The following is a 23,740-nucleotide window of genomic DNA, read 5'->3' as shown; positions in this document are numbered from 1 at the left end:
ATGAGAGGCACAGAGAGAGAGAGAGGCAGAGACACAGGCAGAGAGAGAAGCAGGCTCCATGCAGTCCTGACATGGGACTTGATCCCGGGTCTCCAGGATCACACCCCAGGCTGAAGGCGGCGCTAAACCGCTGAGCCACTGGGGCTGCCCACAAAATTTTTTCTTAACCAAAATCCTTAAGTCAGCTTCAAAGTTTCTCTGAAATTCTGTGCAAAATTTTGCATTTTTATGAGAAGAGACTACAATGGTGGCTATTTAATATGGTAGCCAGTAACCACACGATACTATTTAAATTAATTAAAATGAAATAAAAATTTTCTCAGTCACGTCAGCCACATCTCGTGCTTTATAGCCACGTATATTGTATCAGATGGTGCAGATATAGAACATTTCCATCATTGCCTAAGTCCAGTAGTGCCTTATGACCTTCAGATTCCAAAGAGCTTTGTGATCCTACGGGTGGAATTTGGAGTGAAAGGATAAACTTCAATAATCACAGAATCACTTCCCTGTTCTCTTTTATATGGAATTTTGGAGGCCCTGCCTGGCAAAGGGGGCCTGCAGAATAGCATGGAACCTTTAAACCCAAACCACCATCTGATCACCCCCACTACGATTGAGCTTTCAGGAACACATGTGACTTGACTTGATTTCAGGATCATGAGTTTAAGGCATAAAGCTTAAAAAAAAAAAAAAAAAAAAGAGCTTTTAGGACCCCTGCCTTATTCACAGGTTATTTTCTGAATCTTCTACTTGTCTTCCTACCCAGCCTACTTCTAGTTGCCTCAGTTCCTACCTCTGACCTTCCTGCCACCCCCGGTATTTGATGCTGGCCTATCCTCCTCAGCTATACTAGGGATCATGTTGTTTTCCAGAGCTGGGTAATAACTTCATCCTATTTAGCTGACCTCTAGCATCGTATCCTACTATAAGCTGGGGGTTGTTGACATTCATATCATCCCTCTATGGGAAAGATTCAAATTCCTTATATTTATATTTTCAGTCTTATTCCTGGCAGTTCTTTATGATTAGCATATTTACTAATGACTATCTGACTTGCATAGTTAGTGAAACATTTGGGTAATTCTGTTTCAATGAACTGTTGAAAAGTATGTGTTAGACTGCCAACAAATTATAAAGTAGAAATGAATCCTTTCTTTTTTTTTTTCTTACCTCTCCCCTGATGGGGTCTGGGCTGCTGACAACAGCTGCCTCTGCAACTGCAGGATGTTCATTGAGGGCACTTTCTACCTCAAATGGTCCAATTCTGTAACTGGAAAATAAAACATATGCCAACAATTTATAAAGGTGAGCAGCAGGTTCATTCCAGAACACCAATGATCAATTAACATAAGACATGTGCAGATGAAAAATTACCCAGAGGATAATATGATATCATCTGATCTTGCAACAAACCAGAAATAGCCATCTTCATCCATATAGCCCCGATCCCCAGTGATGTAGAAATTGCCTCGTAGGGTTGAAGTGGTTTTTGTGGGATTATCCTATGAAACAAATTGCATTTTGTTAGTATACTCTGAATCTGATTCTTCTGTTGAGTTGGATTTTTAAATGTTCAAGGGAAAACAAAATGGTTTTTTTTTAAGAAGCCTTGGAATGAAGAGGAGCCAGCACGTGGAACAAGGATGAAATTCCAGCATTGAGCTAGCCCAATCTAAGAAAGGTAAACTACAGTTACAAAGATAGTCATGCTGCCATACTGAGCATTTTCTTTTCTTTTTAAAAGATTTTTAAAATTAGTAGGGGAAGGAGGGGGAGCAGAGGGAGAGGGAAAGACTCTCAAGAAGACTGCATGGAGCACAGAGCCCAATGTAGGGCTCAACCCCATGACCCTGAGATCACAACCCCAGCCAAAACCAAGAGTTGGATGCTAATCCAACCAAGCCACCCAGGTGCCTCCCTGAGAATTTTCTTTGATGTATCACTAAACACTGCAGGAGTTCAGAGATCCAAGGAGTGGGCTAATAAGTCTTTAACGTGGCTAATATCTAACACTGGCAGGAAAAGAGAGAGAGGTGAATACTCAGTTAAAAGAAAGCATCAGCACCTAATAATTCAAAGAACAAACTGTTTGTTTTTGTGTTTTGTTTTTACATAGAAACAGAATTGGTTCTATAACTTTGGCAAGATGAGAAAGGAAGTATTTTTACATTATGTAAAATTCACTGACAAGTAGAACCTGGACCTTTGATTATATCAATGTAAACTTTGCTATAATTTGTATACTTTGATTAGAGATGAAAATAGGTTTGCAAACAGTGGGGAGCTTGGAAGGCCTCTAGTGAAAGACATTTCTTAATCTCACGGCCCCATTTTCTGTCCCTCTCACTCAAGAAGGGAGACCACTAATCAGATTTCAGGAAAATGATTGGGTACTACTGTATAGTGTAGAGGAGCAGTGTATACAAAAGGGGCTGTCTTTCTAGGGCTACCTTTTCTTACCTTCATGAGCCTTGGGCGAACAAACATTTGGGTGTTTCCTCAATTTCCTATCTGAGGGGTCACTATTTAGGACGTCTCTCAAAAAAGTCCAAGCACGGGATCCCTGGGTGGCGCAGCAGTTTAGCGCCTGCCTTTGGCTCAGGGCGCGATCCTGGAGACCTGGGATCGAATCCCACATCGGGCTCCCGGTACATGGAGCCTGCTTCTCCCTCTGCCTATGTCTGTGCCTCTCTCTCTCTCTCTCTCTCTCTCTCTCTCTCTCTGTGTGACTATCATAAATAAATAAATAAATAAATAAATTAAAAAAATTAAAAAAAAAAAGTCCAAGCACCTATCCTAGGTGTGTTTTGTGACAGAAAGGGATAGTTACCAAGCACTTTTGAAAAATAAATAGGAAGTAAGAGGTTATTTAAAAAGTCTCTTACTACATAATGAGTAAAAAGGCCAAGTGGTCGGTTAGGTAGAACTTGAATGCCAATATCTCCTTCTTGTCCCGGAGGTAGAACATTGCCATTTACATCTAAAATCTAGGATAAAAGAGAACAATTTATTTCAGGGAATTTTTATGCAAAGGTACATGTTAAATTTTTACTTTGTTTTGTTTTGTATTTTTGCCATTTAACATTACAGACTTCAAAAAAAACTTTAAGTGTACTTTAAATTCCCAAGAGAAATGTGTTTATTTAAATTCTTAGTACAAAATATATTATAAACTGCAAGTTAGCAAATTGTGAAGAATAAAAATCGTCTTTAATTCTACCGTCTAACATTAACCGCCCTTTTGGTCATATCTTTTGAGACAATATAAACATAGGAAAAAAATAGGATCACTTTTATAATACACTTTTATAATCTGCTTTTATCATTTGCAATATGTCTTGACTGTCTTTTACTCTCAAGTAAATATTTCATTACTGGTTTTCAAATGTTGTTTAACTTTGGAACAAATAAAGCCTTATTTCAAGAGCCCAATATTAGTAAGCAGGGGAAAGGGAATGTTCTCTGATTGAGACACTGATGAGTATGCCAGAAGCCTAGCTTTCTTACCTTTTTCCCAGTCCTTCTGGTTCCCTGAAGTACCTAATAGTAGCTAGCATTTCATAAGCACTGACTGCATTCCAAGTAAGAAATACTACAGTTCTAAGTACTTCACTTGCATTGTTTTCCTTAGTTCTTACAACAGTCTTATTTGGTTAGCATTATTACAGCACTCTCCCTAGGTACCAAGGGAGAGATGAATGATGATAAAGGCCTCTCTTTCAGACCTTTATTATGTGCCAAGTACTTTGGTATGCTTTTTAGAGATATTATCTCATTTAATCCTCACAAAAAAACCTATGGTATCAGTTCTATTATTAGGGCAACCAGCCATCATGGTTTGCCCAGGACTGAGGCAGGAGAGTGTCCCTGAGATGTATGACTTTTCATGCTAAAACCAAGTTAAGTCCCAGGCAAACTGGGACAAGTTGGTCACCCTTGTCCCTATTTTACAAATCAGGAAACTGAGACTTTAATAACCTCTCTAGAGACACTCAGCCAAAGGCACTCAGTTCATGAAGCTCAAAGCCAGACCTGAACCACCAGGCAAGCCTATCTTTAGACAAGGTTCTCATAAAGCAAGGGAAGAACCCACATCTGGTTTATTATATAAACTGACATCAATCCATTTCAAACTTCCTCTCTGATCATAAGAAGTGGGATCCTTGTTTAAAATACAGATTTCAGGGATCCCTGGGTGGCGCAGCGGTTTGGCGCCTGCCTTTGGCCCGGGGCGCGATCCTGGAGACCCGGGATCGAATCCCACGTCGGGCTCCCGGTGCATGGAGCCTGCTTCTCCCTCTGCCTGTGTCTCTGCCTCTCTCTCTCTCTGTGTGACTATCATAAATAAATAAAAATTAAAAAAAAAACATTAAAATACAGATTTCAGGGTCCTACCTAGAAGGGGCCTGAGAATAAGTATTTTTTAACAAGTGTCCATGTAATCCTTATGATCAGAAAAGCTTGGGAAACATTGATTTAATCTATAACTTACCCTCATTTAGGTTTGGTACTGAGTGCCTCATTCTGAAAATTCATCCATTTTGTGTTTTTGATACTATGCTATGGTTTTCTCTTATGTAGTAGTGTCAGTTCCTTTGGCTATACCTAGCTTTGGGTCTGCTGATCTGAGAACCATTCTAACCCTGTACAAAGTGTGCAGATGGGATAATAGGATGCTCCTTTGGGACCAGGTGGTAATAATGGCCATGGTTACAAAGAGCCAGGAAATGGCCAGGCAGGCCTGGGAAAGGAGAAAGATACTTCAGCTACTATAAACTGTAGCTTCCTTTGGCCTTCTTGAACCCCTTAGAAGGTCTTGACCTCTCTTATCAGAAAGGCAGTATAGTGCTGTGGTTAAGAGTACAGATATTGGAACCAGATTGCTTGGGATTGAATCCCAGCACTAGTAGCTACTAGCTATGTGACCTCTGATGAATTCCTTCCCTCTCTGTGCCTATCTATAAAATGGTTCTTTTTTATTTTTTATTAATGTACAGTTGAAATGCAATGTTACATTAGTTTCAGGTGTACAACATAGTGATTCAACAAGTTTATATATTTTTCTACACTCACCACAAATATAGCTACCTTTTGTCACCATACAATACTATTATATAATCATTGACCATTGACTCAATTCCCTATGTTGTGTCTTTTATCTTTGTAACTTACTCATTCTATAACTGGGAGGCTGTACCTCCTACTTCCCCTTCAGCCATTCTAGAATGGTTCTTATGTTGGTATGTCTCTCATAGGTTCTTTCAGGGAATCAAATGGATTAATATTTATAAAATGCCTAGAACTGCTTGGCACAAGAAACTGCTTTGCAAGAAAAAAAGTGGAGACCACTAAACTAATGTCTCTAATCCATTTCCATTACATGGTAATTAAGATATCATATAAGTAACATGAAATCATCACCAAAACTAGGAGTGTTGGGGAGGGTAGAGTGCTGTTAAGTGGTAAACCGATTGGATCCTTAAACATTCTCCTGGAAGGGGTGTACAAACCTTAACATCAAAAGCAGGAGACGGCTTTCCCATTGAGCCAGGCTTAATTTTCATTCCCTTAAAATTTCCACAGATCAGCACCTAGTTCAGAAGGAGAAAGAGGAAAAAAAAAAGAGAGAGAGAGAGAGAGAAAAGAAAAAAAAAAACAAGGAGAAAGAGTCAAGTAACGTTATAAGAAACTTAAAATTCATTTATTCATCCACCATGCATTCATTCAACAAATATTTATTGGGAACTCATGATGACCAAGGCTCAAAATAAAACAAATTTTCTGCTCTTGTGGAGTGTAAAGATAGATGCTAATCAAATACTTAAAGTTATAACACTTAATAAATTGATAATTACTAAAATATTCATATTTATGAAAATATTTGTACCTATATTAGCATGATACTTGTTATGTTGTTTCTATTTAATATATCTGTCAATTTTATTTTTGATATTTTAATTTTTGACCAGGTACTACATTCTTATGGTTTAAAAATAGAAGCATTATAAAAAGACACGCTATGAAAAATTTCTTTCAGCTTTTCCTTTATCTGCTCCATTGTATGCCTCCTCTTCCTTACACTTTTATTAGTAGTTTATTCATTTCCCCTAGGATTTCTTCTTATCCTTATTTCTACGAGCTCCTTAAATAACCCTTTTTAAGAGTATATTTGCCAAGGAGTCATCTAGTGAACTCTTAATATTTCAAGTAACAAGGAACTCAGCATTCTCCATTTTTGAGGCAGCCCTAAGAGAGTTATAGGGGCATCTTTCTGTAGATCTAGCATTCTTTCACTTAAAATATATTTTAATGCTCTCACTTTGATCAGCTCTATAGTGGTTTTTCTCAATGAATGCGTGAACAACTGTGTCTGTTACAGAACTTTTTTGCAACTAGCTTCCCTCCCAACTTTTTTTTTCTGATTTAATTTATTTATTCATGAGAGAGAGAGGCAGAGGTAGAGGCAGAGGGAGAAGCAGGCTCCCTGCGTGGGACTTGATCCTGAGATTGAGGGATCACGTCCTGAGCCAAAGGTGGACACTCAACCACTGAGCCACCTAGGAGTCCCCCAACTTTTTTTTAAGATTTTATTTATTTATTCATGAGAGAGAGAGAGAGAGGCAGAGACACAGGCAGAGGGAGAAGCGGGCTTTCATACAGGGAGCCCGATGTGGGAGTCATCCACACCTGTGGGTCTCCAGGATCACGCCCGGAGCCGAAGGCAGCACTAAACTGCTGAACCACCCCAGGCTGTCCCCCCAACTTTTTTTTTTTAACTATTCTAACCACTCATCTACCTCCTATCCCTCAATCATAAGCATATAATAAACACTTATTTTAAAAATTATTTACCAATTATTTATATTTATTTACAGGTTTTATTTATCCAACTAAGTCCAGCCCTGTCTTTTCAATGAGATCCTATACCGTTTCAGTCTGTCCGTATCCTTCGTAGATATCCAGACCTGTCCTTTTTCTCCATTGTTCAGTAACCTCAGGATTGATTGGTTCGCCCGCACTCACACAGTGCTTTAAGCTTTTGAACTCATAGCTTCTCACAAAATAGAAAAATTGAATTTAGGAGAAAAAATGGAGAGAAATGAAAATTAGAATTATTTCTAATGAAATTCAATATAAGGTACGTTTTTGTTCCTTCCTCCTTTCCTCCCCTCTCCAATACAAAATAAACCATTCTAACATCATAAAATGACTCCCAAGACATCCATTTTTTTCCCACTTTTTTGGGGGGGAGTGTGTGATCTGTTGAAAAAAAAAAAGCCATGTCATCCTCAGGGAAGGTTTTGCATGATAACATTTTAAACCAGTGATTAAAAATTTACCAATTGTGTGGTTAAATTGACTGTAGAATATTATGCAATGGAATACTGTAGAGCTGTTAAAAAATAAAAATAAAAAAATAAGTAAGCTCCTAGACAGTGCTTTCCAATAGAAACTTTTGACACAATCAAAGTGTTCTTTATCTGCACTATCCACTGCAGTATTATCTAGCCCTATGTGGCTATTGAGCACTTGAAACATGGCTAGTGCAACTTTGGAACTGAATTTTTAATTAATTAAAATTAAATTTAAATAACTATATATGGCAAGTGGTTACCATATTGGATAGAACTGGATAGCACACAGTTCCAGGATGTATTGTTAGGCAAATAAGAGGAAAGTACAGGACTGTGAACATATTATGTTTCTATTTATGTTTATAAAAGAGAGGGTGAGAACACTGGCATATTGGTTTGTTTGCACAGATTTCAGGGAGGATAATGGAGACCAAGGACGGGGCTTAGAGAAAGACCTTTCACTCTACATTCTTATGTACCTATTGAATTTTATGTCATATGAAATATTTCCTATTCAAAAAGTTTTAACAATTTTAACAGTTTAAAAATATTTACCAATGCACCCTTTCAAATAGAATCAGTTATAGAGCAAAAGACATTCACCCATTTTCCTATTTGCTGGGGTAGGGCTCCAAAAAGGGGTCATTTCTCTACTTTCTCAGCTCAGGTAACATTTGTCATCCAAAAGATTAAACACTTTTTTATCCATAACTACTGGGCTCAGGGGTATACCCATGGCTGAGCCCTCCCTTTCCTTTCCTCGCTTGGGAGTGCCTGCCCTGGATGTACCAATGGTGACAACAAAAAGCACAAAGGAGAAGGGGGAGAAGAGATTGCTAAATTCCCTACCTACTAGCGTGGAACGATGTTTTTAGGCAGAAAGATGCTTTATCTTATGACTTCCTCTTCCTCTCCCCTACTCCCACTAAGTGATGTTAACCAACCTTTCTTACCTGGTCATATCACTCTGTATGAGCATTCGGTATGCAGTCGGTGCTGAACAAAAGACTGTGATGGGAAACTTGGAAAGTGTCTGCAATGTAGAAGTAAACTCTTAGTGCTATTACAACTTTAATGAGTCCCCACATGTTTATGGCAGGCACAGCACAACCTCAGCATTGCTTATTCTAACGTAAATGCCACACCTTTCCTCTGTATATCCTTTCAGGATAATTGACTTTCCAGATGTGAAATATCTTAAGCCATGTGGTCTACTCTGATTTCTGCAAGTTACTTTTATTCATCAGTCCTGTTAGGGACGTGGCTAAAGCATTCCTAAATGGTGACCTCTTGTGCTCTCCTTACTTGGAAGATGGAAGTTGGCTCAAAACGTGGTAAGTAATGTGCAAATACGCATGCTCCCTGGATCCATGGAGAAAAGACACTACTCCAAGCAGACTTTGCCCAACCTGTGTCTGAGGTATTCCACATCACATCTGAAGGTGTCAAATCCAGCCAGAACCTGGGAAAAGAAAGAATAGTCCTGTTTTAACTAAGGAGAACAAATTTTAAAAGACCAATAAATGCATCATCACCTTTGTAATTTTGACACATGAAGCTGGAGCTGTGTGAAAGTACCTTCCATTTACAGATAATCCTAAACCAAAACTGCTATGGCTGTGACCCGTCATTTTAGGAGATCCGCTTGTTCCACTGGTGAAGTAAATGGCCATCATCTCATCATGTTTTGTATTCACACAGGTGTGGTTGTCACTGGCGTGTCTACAAAGGAAGAACTACAATGATTCTGCACATTGCACGTGGCATCATAAACTATTACCACAGAAAAGAATTCAAGAAACCATCTACTCGGATCTCTTCACCTCATGGATCAGGCCCCCATGACTTAGGTTGAATTCCAAGGTAAAAGTCATCTCTTTATCTTCTTACATGCTTTCTGGAATTAAACTAAATTTGTCATCAAAGTCCATTTATAAGAGCTGGCTTCATAGCTTTTTATTGTATAATAAAGAAAAGCTGAAGCATTTAAAAAATCTTAAGACAATTTATCATACCACCAGCAGAATGAGGGATGTGTGATCTTATTATAATCATGGCTTTGTGAGAACTGTGGATGTTTTCAAATGTGATTTTTTTTAAGAAAGTATGTTAATAGAAGTCATGGGTAATGGTATAAAGCTGGTTGGTAATTCCCACATTGTTCAAGAATCAGCTATAGGAAAGTAAATTCTGCACACCCACTGTCTAAGAAGCATAGAGATTTTTTTCTGGGAATATTGGGCTGAGAAAGAAACATTAGAATTAGAAACATCCAGGCCACAAGAATTATAGAAAAGCTGTTTTCAATGCCTAACCAAGCTCAACTATTTAGTCTATGATTCTATCATTTTCTTTCTTAAAAATAGTACCTATAGCTGCATACCTATCACTTCTATTGTAGATATGATTGCTTTTGGAACCTAAGGTAGGAATATCCTACCAATCTCTCATCACTAGAGGCAGTAAACATAGCAGTTAGGAGTGTGAGCGCAGATGCCAGACTCCCTGGGCTTGAAACCCAGCTCTGCGAGATCCTAGCATTTGACCTCATTCATCTGTATTACTATAGTACCTGCTCCTTGGGTTATTGAGACATGTAAATGAGTTAATATATGTGAAATGCTTGGAACAGTTTTGGGCACTTAACCAATGCCATATAAATGCTACCCATTGTTGCAGTTATAACATTTCTAATTAGAATAGTACTTGGGTTTTGGTAAGAACTCAATAAATGTTAGCTATTTCAGAGGAGGGAGGAACAAGTCTGTAGTTGCAAACATGTTCCCAAATCCTTGAGTAAAGGTGGGAAGTTCATTCTAGAGAGGGAACTGGTTGCCAACCTAAAGCTAAGTTAGAATCAATACCTGGCAAGAGTGCTAAGCAACCCCTGGAAGCATTCCGTAGCAGGGACTGAACATCAATGTAACTTGGTTTTCTTATTGCATCCATTAACATTAAGTGTTCTTCTTATTTATAACCTGAAGTGTTGCTAACTGCAAGGAAATGATATAGCTTACACAAAAGAATTGATTATGATCAGTTTCCCTGGGAGATGATAACAGCTCTGTGGTTGGTGCCGTGAATGCACCTCCCAGATCCTGCTGCAAGAATGAAGCACTTACTCCCCACCAGTGCTGGGAGCCCTATTTAGAGATTCCTTCAGTCTGAAGAGAGCTGCCTTGCTCAAGGTCACCCCTCCTTGTAGGGGGAGCCCATACCCAGTTACTGATCAGTATGAGTATATAAAGGCCAGGACCTTTGCTTTATTTGGGAACAGCTCTGAAGGGCTGTCCAAGCCCCAGAGGTCCCAGTGGATTGGCTGAAGGTTTTGCTGGGGGAGTGCATGGCAGATGAATTTCTTTTTACTCAATCCCATTATCCTTCCACTTCCTTCATAGGTGCTGACCCCAAGACAAATCTTTAATAAACCTTTTCTGCTTCCTTCAAGATCCTAACATACAAAAACCACTCCACATTCCTTGCTGCCTCAGAGCTTTGCAGATTATGAGTGCAGCAATAATCACCAGTTGTTCCCTTTGCCTTGTTTCAGTTTTCATTTTTCTGATCACTTGTGGATTGAATCTTTTCAGTGTTTCCTTTTCTTTGAGGGGAAGCTGTTCTACAGCAGTTATGGCCACTCACTTTATCATCTCCTTGAGGTTCCCCCACCCGTCTTTGGGTTTTTGAGATACAATTAGCTTGGAGTGCAGATTCTCACATTTAGATGCAACAGCATCTACTGCTGAGGCTAAAACTTCATTGGTGATGATGCACTTTGCTTTCGAAGATTGTAGTCTGTAGAGAATGTCTTTCTGGGTCAGCTGAGTAGTTCCTGGAATTAAAACTGTTCCTAAGGGAGCAGAAGAGAAACAATGTACAGAAGGAAGCATTTCCTTTATCATGTTAGTCACAGTAGTATAGATTGCTTATGTGTACTCTTTATGTCTCAAAATGAGTTTACCATTCAGTTTACTAGTCTCTTCCTTTCATTATTCTGCTTTTGCTTTTCAAGGGATCTCAATACCTGTGGCCCTTTTGACCTAATATGAAAGTGTGTGTGTGTGTGTGTGTGTGTGTGTGTGTGTGTGTGTGTGTGTTTTAAAGATTTTATTTATTAGAGACACAGAAAGAGAGACTCAGGCAGAGGGAGAAGCAGGCTCCATGCAGGAAGCCCGACGTGGGACTCAGTCCAAGGTCTCCAGGATCATACTCTGGGCTGGAGGCGGCGCTAAACCACTCAGCCACCAGGGCTGCCCTGAAAGTGTGTTAATGCTGGCTAATTTTCTTCTATCTAAAGACCATTCATAACATTCAGCTTGAATAAAGTTTTTTTTTCCATTGTTTTAAAGAGAATTTTGATTGAGGAGTGATATTGCCCGTATTTATTGGCTAAATGCCAGATGCTATTCTAAGGGTTTTGCATGTTTTAACTTATTTAATCTCTACCAAAAAAACCCAAACACAAAATCTATAAATAACTTGCTAAAGATCACTGGAGTAGAAAGTGGCAGTGCAGGGATTGAACCCTGTAGCCTGACCTTAGAGCTGTACACTTAACTACTTTAGTCCAGCACCTTTTAAAATATAGATGAATGTTTTATGATTTCTTTCCAAAGAGAAGGATTGAAGCATTCATCTTTTCTGTGCGTCTACTTTTCCTTGCTGTAAATTATTCTTTAAGTGTAGTATATAATGATTAAAAGTCTGTCCTGGAGCCAAACAGTCTTATAGCTTGGCCTTGGACAAAATACTTTATCTCCATAAGTTTCAGATTCTGCATCTGTAAAATGGCAATTCTATAAGATTGAGGAGTAAATGAGGTAAAATGTGTAAAGAGTGCTAATAAATATTAGCTATTATTTCCTCAAAGGATTAATGAACTTTCAAGAATATATCTACATTTGTATCTATATTTATATGTATCCATATCTATATCTCAGGCTCTACCACTCTTAAGTCCATACTCTGGGACACCTGGGTGGGCTCAGTGGTTGAGCATCTGCCTTTGGTTCAGGTCGTGATCCTGGGGTCCTGGGATCAAGCCCCACATCAGGCACCCCAGAGGGAACCTGCTTCTTTTCTCTCTGCCTATGTCTCTGCCTCTCTCTGTGTGTCTCTCATGAATAAATAAATAAAATCTTAATTTAAAAAAAAAGTCCAGGCCCTAAAGAAAGGGATGGAAGGTACGCACTTCCCAATGGTTTTTACTCTTCCTAGCATCACATCAGGAAAGGAAGATTGAAGAACACATACTTGCTCATTCCTGGACTCTTGAAATTGGCTCATCTTTCCATTTTGGAAAGGACAAGCCCCTCCAGTGTAGGTCTTCAGGAGACAGACAACCAAGACCAAAACACAGAGTTCTTCAGAATATCATTATTTTCTAATAAGGCAATGCAGCAATATTTATGAGGCTTTACTCCAAGGTTATTCCTTAGAGATGTTCCATCTGGGATAAGTTATTAGCCGACCGTGAACTAATAGTTTTCTCTAATTTAAAGGCACTCTAAAAATAAGCCCACTGATAGCGTTTCATGCCTAGTAGAAGCACTTTATTTAAACATGTCACCCTTAGATAATTAATTTCTGCTAATGTATTATTCATATCCTATCTTTATTTTTTTTTAAGATTTTATTTATTTACTCATGAGAGACACAGAGAGAGGGGCAGAGACATAGGCAGTGGGAGAAGCAGGCTCCATGCAGGGAGCCCGATGGGGACTCGATCCCAGGACTCCAGGATCACACCCTGGGCCAAAGGCAGACACTCAACCCCTAAGCCACCCAGGCGTCCCTCGTATCCTATCTTTAAAAGAACCTATTTATTAATAGTGATCAGTCTTATCTATTAAAATTACTTCCTGTCCAAATTAATCATTCTGGGGAGCATTACATAGTTTCTTTCCAGGGAGCAAAATGTTACTTTAAGTTGTGGGAGCAAAATGTTACTCTCATTACCATGTTTATGATATAAGGTATACAAAATGATGTTACCAATTTATACATTTGCATGAAGGGTCAGAAGACTCTGGCACGAGTAGCCCCTTTTCTCCCTGTTAACAGATCTACATGAAAAGACAAAGTTTTTCCAGAAGTTTGTTTGATGGGCAAAAGAAGTAATTTTCATAATTCAATTTGGCAACAGAATTTGAAAGCCTAGTCCATCCACTCATCCCTCTAGGTGGTAGATAACGCTTATTTTCAGCATTGTTAGTACATTAGATTTACCATTTACTGTCTCCATTTTATTCTTCCTTTTAAGAGACTCTGCCTTCCTTTCTGCAGCCCCAGTAACCATGTTTGTATCAGATGAGCCTCCCTCTGACTACATCTGACTGGCCCAACCCAAGCCATGCCAGTCGGATTCTGCCTCAAGTATTTGATTTAAGAGACTGAGTGGATTGGGACATGCAGAGTTAGGGCCAAGGCACCTGTGTAGCAAACCAAACCACCTGTCAGCCAAAATGAAGAACAAAGAAATCATGTGCTAGCAGAAAGAAGTCAAAGGAACAGATGCTTGAAGGAGAGACAGACAAGAGCCATAGGGCTTCAGAGCAAAAGAATAAGAGAAAGACCAGTTGCTCTGGGTGTACTTTTTTTTTTTTCTGTAAGATTCTTCAGTAGACATTCAATAATTTTCCTTGCTTACTGAACTAATATGAATGGATTTCTGGTCCTGGCAATCCTACAGTCCTTTACTAAGACAATGAGCTTAAGCAGCCTTTTTTTTTTAATTTTATTTATTTATGATAGTCACATAGAGAGAGAGAGAGAGGCAGAGACACAGGCAGAGGGAGAAACAGGCTCCATGCACCCGGAGCCAGACGTGGGATTCGATCCCGCGTCTCCAGGACCATGCCCTGGGCCAAAGGCAAGTGCTAAACTGCTGCGCCACCCAGGGATCCCTCCTTTTTTTTTTTTTTTTTTTTTTTAAATTTTTGAGCTTAAGCAGCCTTAAGCAGCGTTCATGAAAACTATCATTTTGTTTAAAAAAAAAACTGTAAAAGTCGGACTGGCTACTCCAGTGTACAATTTACATGTACATGTGATATGAGAACTTGTAACTCTCAAAGACAAGTAATTATGATGAATTAAGAATGTTTACTTAACATAATGATTTTTATAAGAGTAGGGATATTAATTAACTCAACAAATATTTTACCGAGCACTTACTATATGCCAATAATTGGAGGTACAGACATGACTCTTTCATAGTCATTGGCTTTAAGGAACATACATAGTCCTAGGGGAAAGACAAATTTATGAACAAATAGTATACTCAGACAATATAGTATAGGCTAAAATAGAAATGTATACATATTTTCTAGGGGAGGTCAATAAAGAAAGCACCTGAATTGGGACATCAGGGTAGGGTTGCCTGAGAAGTGAGATTAGAGTTGAGACCTGAAAATCTAATAGAAGTTGTCCAGGTGGTTAGGTGTGAGGGAAAGGCTTTCCAAGCACAGGAAACAGTGTACACAAAATCCAGGAAATAAGAAAGATCGTGAACCTTATAGGAAACCATTTGATGTAGTTGGAGCGCAGAATATGAAAACAATGAAGGGAAAGGAAGATAACAATGAAGGGAAGATTCCATGTCACATCTAAAGAAGTTCTCATTTTACCTAGTAGGTAATGGAGAGTTATTAAATAATGTCAAGGAGCATGTTGACAGGATAAAACATGTGTTCTAGAAAGAACACTAGCTATGGAGGATGGATGGGATTAGAGTAAGGTGTGGGCACACACAAGATCAGAATTAGGGAGACTTTTGGGCACATCCATTCAGGATATGGTAAATGTGAAATAAGGCAATGACAATGGAACTGGAGAAGAAGAGGGACTGGAGAGTCATGTGGGAAGTTAAATTTACAAGATGTAGGAACTGATTTGGAAGAAGGAGTAAGCTGCTTGCTTTGGGCACCAGATGAATGGCAGTTAATCATGAGAGAAATAAAGGCATGAAACAAGAACTGGGGTGGGTTCTTTGAGTTTGTGGCTTCACTGAGTTCCAGATGACCACAGGTCTATAGGAGGAGAAGAGTGGTAGGTATGAGGGTACTCAATCGTTAATTGGCATTTGGTTAATAAACCAATTTCATTATGAGAAACTCAACTCATAGTTTAGGTCAAAAGATATGATGGGTTTCCAACACATTTCTAAGGTTCCTGAGAATATTCCTGAGAATAATACTATATTATGTACATCAAATAATCTACCCAAATAAATGTCTCATGATTACTTAGATGTTTTGGAAAATCTCCCATCCGGCCTAGTTTAAATGTAATCAGACTGCAACACTACTAACCTGTTCGCAGACAGGCTACATTCGCAAGCCACCATTCTGGGATCTTGGGCAGAATCACAATTACTCGATCTCCTCTTTGCAGGGCACAGGCTTCAGTAAGTATATTGGCAAATTTCCTAGACAAAGATCCCAGTTCCTCAAAACTCCATCTCACTTCTTCCCCATTTCCATTTATCCACCAGAAGGCTGGATTGGAAGGTCTCTTTCCAGCCTGAGGAAAGACAAACCAAGGTCCTTATGCAGCTAAATTCTATTTTAACTGACTCAGTGGAATCTTTTTTCAGATGAAAATTCACAGTTTATTAGTTAGGACGCACACAGGATATGTGGAAATAACTCTGGCATCTTTATTTCTAGCTGTTGGAAGCCATGTCATTTCTCATTTAGCTTGTTTTTCCTTCCAAAAAGTTAGAATTCTTGTATCCCTTTATATTCTCTCCATGCTTTATCTATGCCTCATTCCCTACCATTTCTGACCTGTATACTACTACTACTTTTTGGTTTTTTAAGAAGTTAACCTTTACAGAACTGCTAACATGTTGAACCAGATAATTCTTTGCTATGGGGGACTGTCCTGTGTATTAAAGGATATATAGCAGCATCCCTAGCCAAAACTATTTCCAGACATTGCCAAATATCCCCTGGGGGCAAAGTCCCTTCCATCTGAGAAACTATAGTTGGACTGGCCCTTGTTCCATACCTTTTCCATATTGGTCCATTGGTCCAGGACATCTTTAGCAAAGTTGAAATACTCTGGAATCTCCAGTTTGAATTCCTGTTTCATGGATTCATAGTTGGTAAAGTTCTGAGGGGGCACTGTCCTATAATCTTTATGCATTACTCTCACAGAACCAGGGATTGCCAGGCGCCGAAAACACTTGGCACGAAATAATGTCTGCATGGTAACAAGAGCTAACATAAGTATTGCTGGATGAGCTTGCACTCAGGATTTCCACAGAATCCAGTCCATCTAAAAGATAAGCAAAAGGACATGTATTTGTCTCTATCCCAAAGGTAGCCATACCCCAAAGTAGCGTAGTTTTATTATTATTTATTATCATCATACGAGTGCCATTCTCTGAGCACTCCATATGTTTCAAACACTGTACTTAGTGCTTTACTTACATATGAATTATCACTAAATCTTCAGAGCAACTCTGTGAAATGGATATTATCATCTCTGTTTACAGACAGAAAAAAATGACTAATAAGAGGCTGTCTTAGTGAACTCTGGCCACCATAACAAAATACCAAAGACAGGATAGCTTAAACAACAGACATTTATTTCTCACAGTTCCAGAGGCTAGAAAGTCCAAGATCAAGTGCTAACCAGTTCAGTTTTCCAGTATGGGCTCTGTTCTTGACTTGTGGATGACCATCTTCTCTTTGCATCCTTGGGATTATGATACTAATCCCATCATTGGGGCCTCACTTTTATGACCTCATCGAAACCTAATTACCTTCCAAAGACCCCGCCTCCAAATACCATCACATTTTGTGGGTTAGGGTTTCACCATATGAATTTGTAGGGAGACACAAACATTCAGTACAAGACAAAGGCATTGTTTGGATTTGAACGTAGAACTATCTGGTCCCAACTCATTCTCCTGACTATGTACTACATCTTATTTTCTTCCATATGCATTTCTTTTTTTTTTTAAGATTAAAAAAAAACTTATTTATTCAGGAGAGACATGCAGAGAGAGAGAGAGAGAGGCGCAGAGACACAGGCTCCATGCAGGAAGCCCAACGTGGGACTCGATCCCGGGTCTCCAGGATCGGGCCCTGGGTGGATGCCATCGCTAAACCACTGAGCCACCAGGGCTGCCCTCCATATGCATTTCTAAAGAAGTAAAGATCTGGGTCATTCAATTACACTCAGTGAAAGCAAAGATATCTTTCACCTGCATTTCAAAAGTTGTACAGACATGTTAAGGAGAATTTCCACAGTGGATAATCCATAAGTGAGGAAACTGAGAGTAACCTAGTACCAATTAGACATGAAAGAACTGTCAAAAATCAAACTTTAATTTATAGGCTGTAGTTAGCAGGCTCCCAGTAGGAGCCTACACAACCTTTGAGTCCAGACTTGAAGCTGCATTTACCAGAGATGTCATAATAGGGCTTTAACCTTTAGGACTTTTGTGTGAGAGGACCCTCCAGGCCATCTAGTCCTCCCTGCTTCGTGGGAAACCATTTGATCATGATGCCATTTACTTGGCTGAGGTCTCATAAACAAGGTTGTTAAAAACATGGTTGTAGGGATTATAGGGTTCTCTTCTTCATACTTTCTGTAATTTTTCAAAATCCCTGTAATGAAATACTACTCTCACAATCATTAAATCATTTTTTTTATAGAGGGAGGAGAGGGGCAGAGGGAAAAGGAGAGAGAGAATCTTAAGTAGGCTCTACCCATGGAGCCAAATGCAGGGCTGAGATGAAGACCTGAACTGAAATCAAGAGTGGGATGCTTAACCAACTGAGTCACCCAGGTGTCCCATCATTAAATAATTTTTAATTGCAACTCTGTGTGGTCTGAAGGCAGCATGGCTATGTGAAAGAGTTTCTATATTGATACGTTGCCAAACAATAACTAATAACTGATCTCAGCCATAAGTTTTATTCTAAATGGGCCTGGTGTTTGGCATCATGTTGCTGCACCCAATGCACTGGGAGATCTGGGTACTTCTGACCATCCCACCCGTTTATGTGAGGACCTGACAAACCACTGAGCTTGAACCCTCTGAGATCATCTGGCTTGAGCACCTCATTTTTCACCTGCAAAGAAAATGGAGCTTCAATAGGTTATGTCAGAGTTAGAACTAGAACTCACATCTTTGGATTCCCATTTCAATGTTTTCTTTACTATGGCTCAATAAGATTCAGTAGAACATCAGTCTCAACCAAGGCTGTGTATTTGAATCACCAGGAAAGCATTTTAAAAAATACCTGGGTAGGGGGCTGCCCTGGTGGCTCAGCAGTTTAGCGCCGCCTTCAGCCCAGGGCCTGATCCTGGAGACCCAGGATCGAGTCCCACGTTGGGCTCACTGCGTGGAGCCTGCTTCTCCCTATGCCTGTGTCTCTGCCTCTCTCTCTCTCTCTCTCTCTCAGGAATAAATAAAATATATATATATAAAAAAATACCTGGATAGGGATGCCTGGGTGGCTCAGCCGATAAGTGTCTGCCTTTTGGCTCAGGTCGTGATCGTGGGGTCCTGGGATCAAGTCCCACCTCAGGCTCCCCTCAGGAAGCCTGCTTTTCTCTCTGCCCATGTCTCTCTTTCTCTGTGTCTCTCATGAATAAATAAATAAAATATTTTTTTAAAACCTGGGTATTCTTGGGTCTTAGACCAATTAAATCAGAATCTCTGGGGGTGGGACCAGGGCATCATATTTTTAAAAATTTCCTCAGAGGATGCTAATGTGCAATCAAGGTTGGGAATTACTGATCTAGAGGTGGTGCTCTGTGAGCCAGCAGATCAGCATCACCTGGAAGCTAGTTAGAAATGCACATTCTCAGATCCTAGTTTCCCATTTAACCAATGTAGAGACTAATAGAACCTCTATCAGAGAGTTGTCCCAAAGATTAAATGAGACAATGCATGCAAAGTGCTTATCATGGCATCTTGCATATTACTACCCACCCACTGGAGTAGGCGTTGACAAACTTTTTCTGTAAAGGTTCAGATAGTAAATATGGCTTTGTGGGCCATATGGTCTCTCTCTGGCAACTGCTTACTTCAACTCTGGTTGAGACAGCAGCCATTGACAAACAATTTATGACTAAATGGGCATGGCTGTGTTTCAAACAAAACCTATTTGTGGATATTGAAACTAATTTCATGTAATTTTTTTTCTTTTTTTTTTTTTTTAAAGATTTATTTATTTGAGAAAGAGCACAAGGGGAAGGCTAGAGGGCCAGAGGGAGAGAGAGAAAGAGACTCTCAAGCAAACTCCCCACTGAGGGTGGAACCCAATGCAGGGCTTGATCTCACAACTCTGAGATCATGACCTGAGCCAAAACCAAGAGTTGGACACTCAACTGACTGTGCCACCCAGGCATCCCTCATGTAATTTTCATGTGTCATAAATTAGTGTTCCTCTTTTGACTTTTTTCAAGTATTTTAAAATGTAAAATTAAAACTATTCTTGCTTTGCAGTCTGTATAAAAACAGGTAGAGGACTGGATTTAACTCACAGGCTATAGTTTGTTGATCTTTGGAACTAGAATGTAGGTCCTATGAGGATGGGTGTTTTGTCTCTTATGTCCATGGTACTATCTCTGGGAAATAACATAGTGTTTGGCCCACAGTATGTGCTTATTTGTTGAATAAACAGATGGTGTTTTCAGAACGGAGAACTTTGTATATAGTTTATTTCAAAAGATCAAAGTTCTAGTAGACCTGAGAAGTGCCTTTATTGCTTAACCAGATTTAAATGACTGCCTGCACTGTTCACATGTGGCTAATTAAATTCAAATTAATTTAAATACCATTTAAAAAGAAGTTCTTAGTAATACTAGCTGCATTTCAAGTGCTTAATAGTCACATGTGACTAGTGGCTAATGCCTATAGGTAACTGCAGATACACAATAAATGTCCTATCATTGCAGAACATTCTTGTGAACAGTGCAGATCTATATTGATACTAGCTAAGAACTGGATGATATGAAACATGAAAATACAGGAAAATTGAGGTGAAGGGTTTCTAAGATAAGATTTTACTAAGGGTTCAGGATTAGTAAAGTACTGCCCCTCACTATTGTTTTGTTTGGCACTGGGGATTAAGTAGGGAGGAAACCACCCTTCTCTGCTGTTTGCCAGCAAGTTACAGCCCACACATTTGGCAGCTATCTCCCTTATTACAGATTAGCATCAGGTTTCCTTAAACTGAAGGAAGAAGTTAAGTAGTAGTTTAAAACACCTTATTTTTAGTGTTGCAACTTTTATCTTAATTTTAATTTTTTAGAGAAGGTCTTCAAATAGTTCCAAAAACATAAAAATTACAGTGAAAAATTACCCCCTGCCTCAGTCTTTTAAGCACACAACTCTCTTTTTTTTTTTTTTTTTTTTTTTTTTATGATAGTCACACACAGAGAGAGAGAGGCAGAGACACAGGCAGAGGGAGAAGCAGGCTCCATGCACCGGGAGCCCAACATGGGACTTGATCCCAGGTCTCCAGGATGGCATCCTGGGCCAAAGGCAGGTGCTAAACCACTGCGCCACCCAGGGATCCCAGCACACAACTCTTGATTTTGGCTCAGGTCATGATCTCAGGGTTGTGAGATTCATCAGTCCCATGTTGGACTTTGTGCCAGGCATGGAGCCTGATTAAAATTTTCTTTCTCTCTCTCCCTCTGCCTTCCCCGCTCCCCACCTTTTCTCAAAAAAATCTGCTCCCTCCCACCTTTATCTCACTGCTGCCCAGTTTCATCCCAACTCACTTCCTGGAGGAACTATGATAACTTCTATGTATCTTTTCAGGATTTCTTTCCATGTATTTAAGCAAATAACTATAGGTTCTTATTTCCCCATCACTTTGACAAAACAGGTAGCCTAGAATAACACTATTCTTCCCATTAATTTTTTTTTTTGCAAGAAACACTTAAGTCTTTCCTTTTTTTTTTTTTTTTTTTTAGTCTTTCCATGTTAGTACATGGAGATCTTTCTCATTTTTTAAAAAATGTTTTTGTTGTTTTTTTTTTAAAGAGCTGCATGGCGTTCCAGTGAAAAGCTACACCATGATTAAGGTAGTCCTTAATTGCTGTCATTCGAATTGTTTCCATTATTGTGCAATTAAGATGAAATTTTGAAACTATTTCCTCCACTACATTTAGAATCTTTCAAATATGCATTGAAAAGAAAATTGACCAGTCAGTTGGAGCTTAAAATGAGCCTAACCATTCTGTTCTACCAAAAAGAAAATATCAGCATCCTCCCAATCAAAGATAATAAGATTGACTTCTCAACAAAATTGTTTTCCGGTAATCTTAGCATTTCACAACATCTATTTTCCAGGTTTACAATATTCTTTGTAGGTGAAAGAGCTGAGTTATGAGTCCAGATGTTTGTATCAAGCCACAGAAAACTCTTCTAGGAAAGAAAGTGCCACGGCTGGCCAGTTGGGCTTGGAAGTATTTAAGGTCTCATCTAAAATGTAAGCTCTACATCCATATAAACAGCAGTGCAGAGGAGGTTTTAGCCTCCTTACATCTCCATAAGTATCTCTCCCACCAAGTAATCCAAGTAATAACATTAACTTAGCATATATCACCTCAAAACAAGGTGAAGCCTCTACTATTCTCCCCAGCCCTAACAAGGTCCTGCTTTAAACTTCCATATAGGGGATCCCTGGGTGGCGCAGCGGTTTGGCGCCTGCCTTTGGCCCAGGGCGCGATCCTGGAGACACGGGATCGAATCCCACGTCAGGCTCCCTGTGCATGGAGCCTGCTTCTCCCTCTGCCTGTGTCTCTGCCTCTCTCTCTCTCTGTATGACTATCGTAAATAAATTAAAAAAAAATTAAAAAAAAATAAACTTCCATATAGGACTTCTAGAGCTTCTCTTGACCATTTCATGGAGAGAGGGGCTACCCCAGGATTATTTCCTTGAATTTTCATGTATATATTCCCTAAAATTTCCCTAGACATAGTATGCATACTTTCCAGGGACGCCTGGGTGGCTTAGTGATAGAGCACCTGCCTTTGGCCCAGGGCGTGGTCCTGGAGTCCCGGGATCGAGTCCCACATCAGGCTCCCTGCATGCAGCCTGCTTCTGTCTCTGCCTCTCTCTCTCTGCTATCTCTCATGAATAAATAAATAAAATCTTTAAAAAAAAGTATGCATCCTTTCCAGATGATAGAGAAGATGGATTCCAATCTGCCACTGAGCAGGGTGGAGAGCTAAGTAGACAGTAATAGTGTAAAACTCAGCTGTTACTTGGACTCAATTAAATTTTTTTCCCAAAACATTTTATCAAGTTAACACATACACAGAGTTAAAAAAAATTAGAGTCCCAAAAGACTTAAAATGAAAAACATAGCTGCTATGTGTAAGCTTCTCGTGTGTGTACATATTCCTGGCCACTTATAAACTAGAATTACACAACAGGTGAGGAATTCTGATAGAAACACTTTGGCTGCCTGAGACTTCCATGACAGCATTTTTGTTTTGTTGGTTTGGGTTGCTTGTTTATTATCTTTGCTCAAAAGTATGTGTGCCAGACCAGCAAACCTTACTTAGGAGACAGATAAGGTAGTACTCACTTAAGTGGCAGGTTCCGACACAGCTGGAAGTGATGGCAGACCTGTTTCCTAGAAGAGCAGCCCTGAAACTTGAACTCTCACTTCTGCTTTAGTCCTGGTAGCAGCCAAAAGAAGAGGGAGAAGTAGTAAGTAGTCTGACAACTGGAAGAAGCAAGACACAGCCAGAAGGCCTTTCCTGGATTGGTGGAGACATTCTAGAGGGAGGAGCAGGAGTTCTGGGCTAAATTTACACTGAAGGTTTACACAATCTCCTGCCACCCTTCTATTCATAGTTAATGATTTAAATACGCTGTAGACTTTTGCTGGGGGGCTGGGAAAGTAATTTACTCACAGGAAGGAAAGTGCCCATGATGTTGCTGGAGGGTTTGGTCCTGTGAAGGAATAAAGGAAATTTTCTCTAGGAAGGAAGAAAGAAAAAAGGATGGAAAAGGACACAGAAGGGTTTTGAAATGGAAAAGAAAGAAGTTAAGTGGCAGAGTGGGTTGCTCTAGGTCTCATGAACCAGCTGCTGTGTTTTATGTGTTGCACTACCTGGGACTAAACTAAACTAAACTAAACGCTCTCAGGTCCTTCATTTTCTCAAATCCTTCAGTGCTTCCTAGTTCAAAAATCTGAAGTCTTTACGTGGACTACAAGAAACTGCATGATCTGGCACAGGATCCTCTCTGACCCACCACTTGTTCCTCCTTTACTCTGCTGCAGCCACAGCAGCACCTTGCTTTTTCTTGAACATACCAAGCATATTCCAGCCTTGGGATTTTTGAACTTAGAGTTTCCACTGCCTGGAACACTCTTTCCTTAATGCCCCTTTG

The 23,740-nt window shown here is 39.6% G+C and overlaps 2 protein-coding genes across 3 annotated transcripts in view; one reads left to right on the top strand and one right to left on the bottom strand.

Annotated features, from left to right (window-relative positions):
- ACSM3 (acyl-CoA synthetase medium chain family member 3) overlaps positions 1–23,110 on the bottom strand; it is a 26,370-nt gene extending 3,260 nt beyond the window's left edge. Inside the window, exons 1-12 of the mRNA XM_055339701.1 lie at positions 22,929–23,110; positions 16,368–16,637; positions 15,668–15,878; positions 11,001–11,208; positions 8,937–9,080; positions 8,664–8,820; positions 8,312–8,391; positions 6,931–7,054; positions 5,514–5,594; positions 2,889–2,990; positions 1,378–1,505; positions 1,174–1,273 (exon numbers count right to left, since the gene is read on the bottom strand). Of these exons, the coding sequence (XP_055195676.1) occupies positions 1,174–1,273; positions 1,378–1,505; positions 2,889–2,990; positions 5,514–5,594; positions 6,931–7,054; positions 8,312–8,391; positions 8,664–8,820; positions 8,937–9,080; positions 11,001–11,208; positions 15,668–15,878; positions 16,368–16,586 (1,554 nt within the window). The 5' untranslated portion in view covers positions 16,587–16,637; positions 22,929–23,110. The remainder of the gene's footprint in view (positions 1–1,173; positions 1,274–1,377; positions 1,506–2,888; positions 2,991–5,513; positions 5,595–6,930; positions 7,055–8,311; positions 8,392–8,663; positions 8,821–8,936; positions 9,081–11,000; positions 11,209–15,667; positions 15,879–16,367; positions 16,638–22,928) is intronic.
- LOC129519307 (MAPK-interacting and spindle-stabilizing protein-like) overlaps positions 9,095–23,740 on the top strand; it is a 27,612-nt gene continuing 12,966 nt past the window's right edge. For both annotated transcript variants that reach the window (XM_055339702.1, XM_055339703.1), the window contains exon 1: positions 9,095–9,221. The gene's annotated coding sequence lies outside the window, so the exon portion shown is untranslated. The remainder of the gene's footprint in view (positions 9,222–23,740) is intronic.

The sequence above is a fragment of the Nyctereutes procyonoides genome, unplaced genomic scaffold, assembly GCF_905146905.1.
Source record: "Nyctereutes procyonoides isolate TBG_1078 unplaced genomic scaffold, NYPRO_anot_genome, whole genome shotgun sequence".
NCBI classification, from domain to species: Eukaryota; Metazoa; Chordata; class Mammalia; order Carnivora; family Canidae; genus Nyctereutes; species Nyctereutes procyonoides.
The sequence above is the reverse complement of the archived record's forward strand: the minus strand, read 5'-3'. Positions and strand labels throughout refer to the sequence as shown.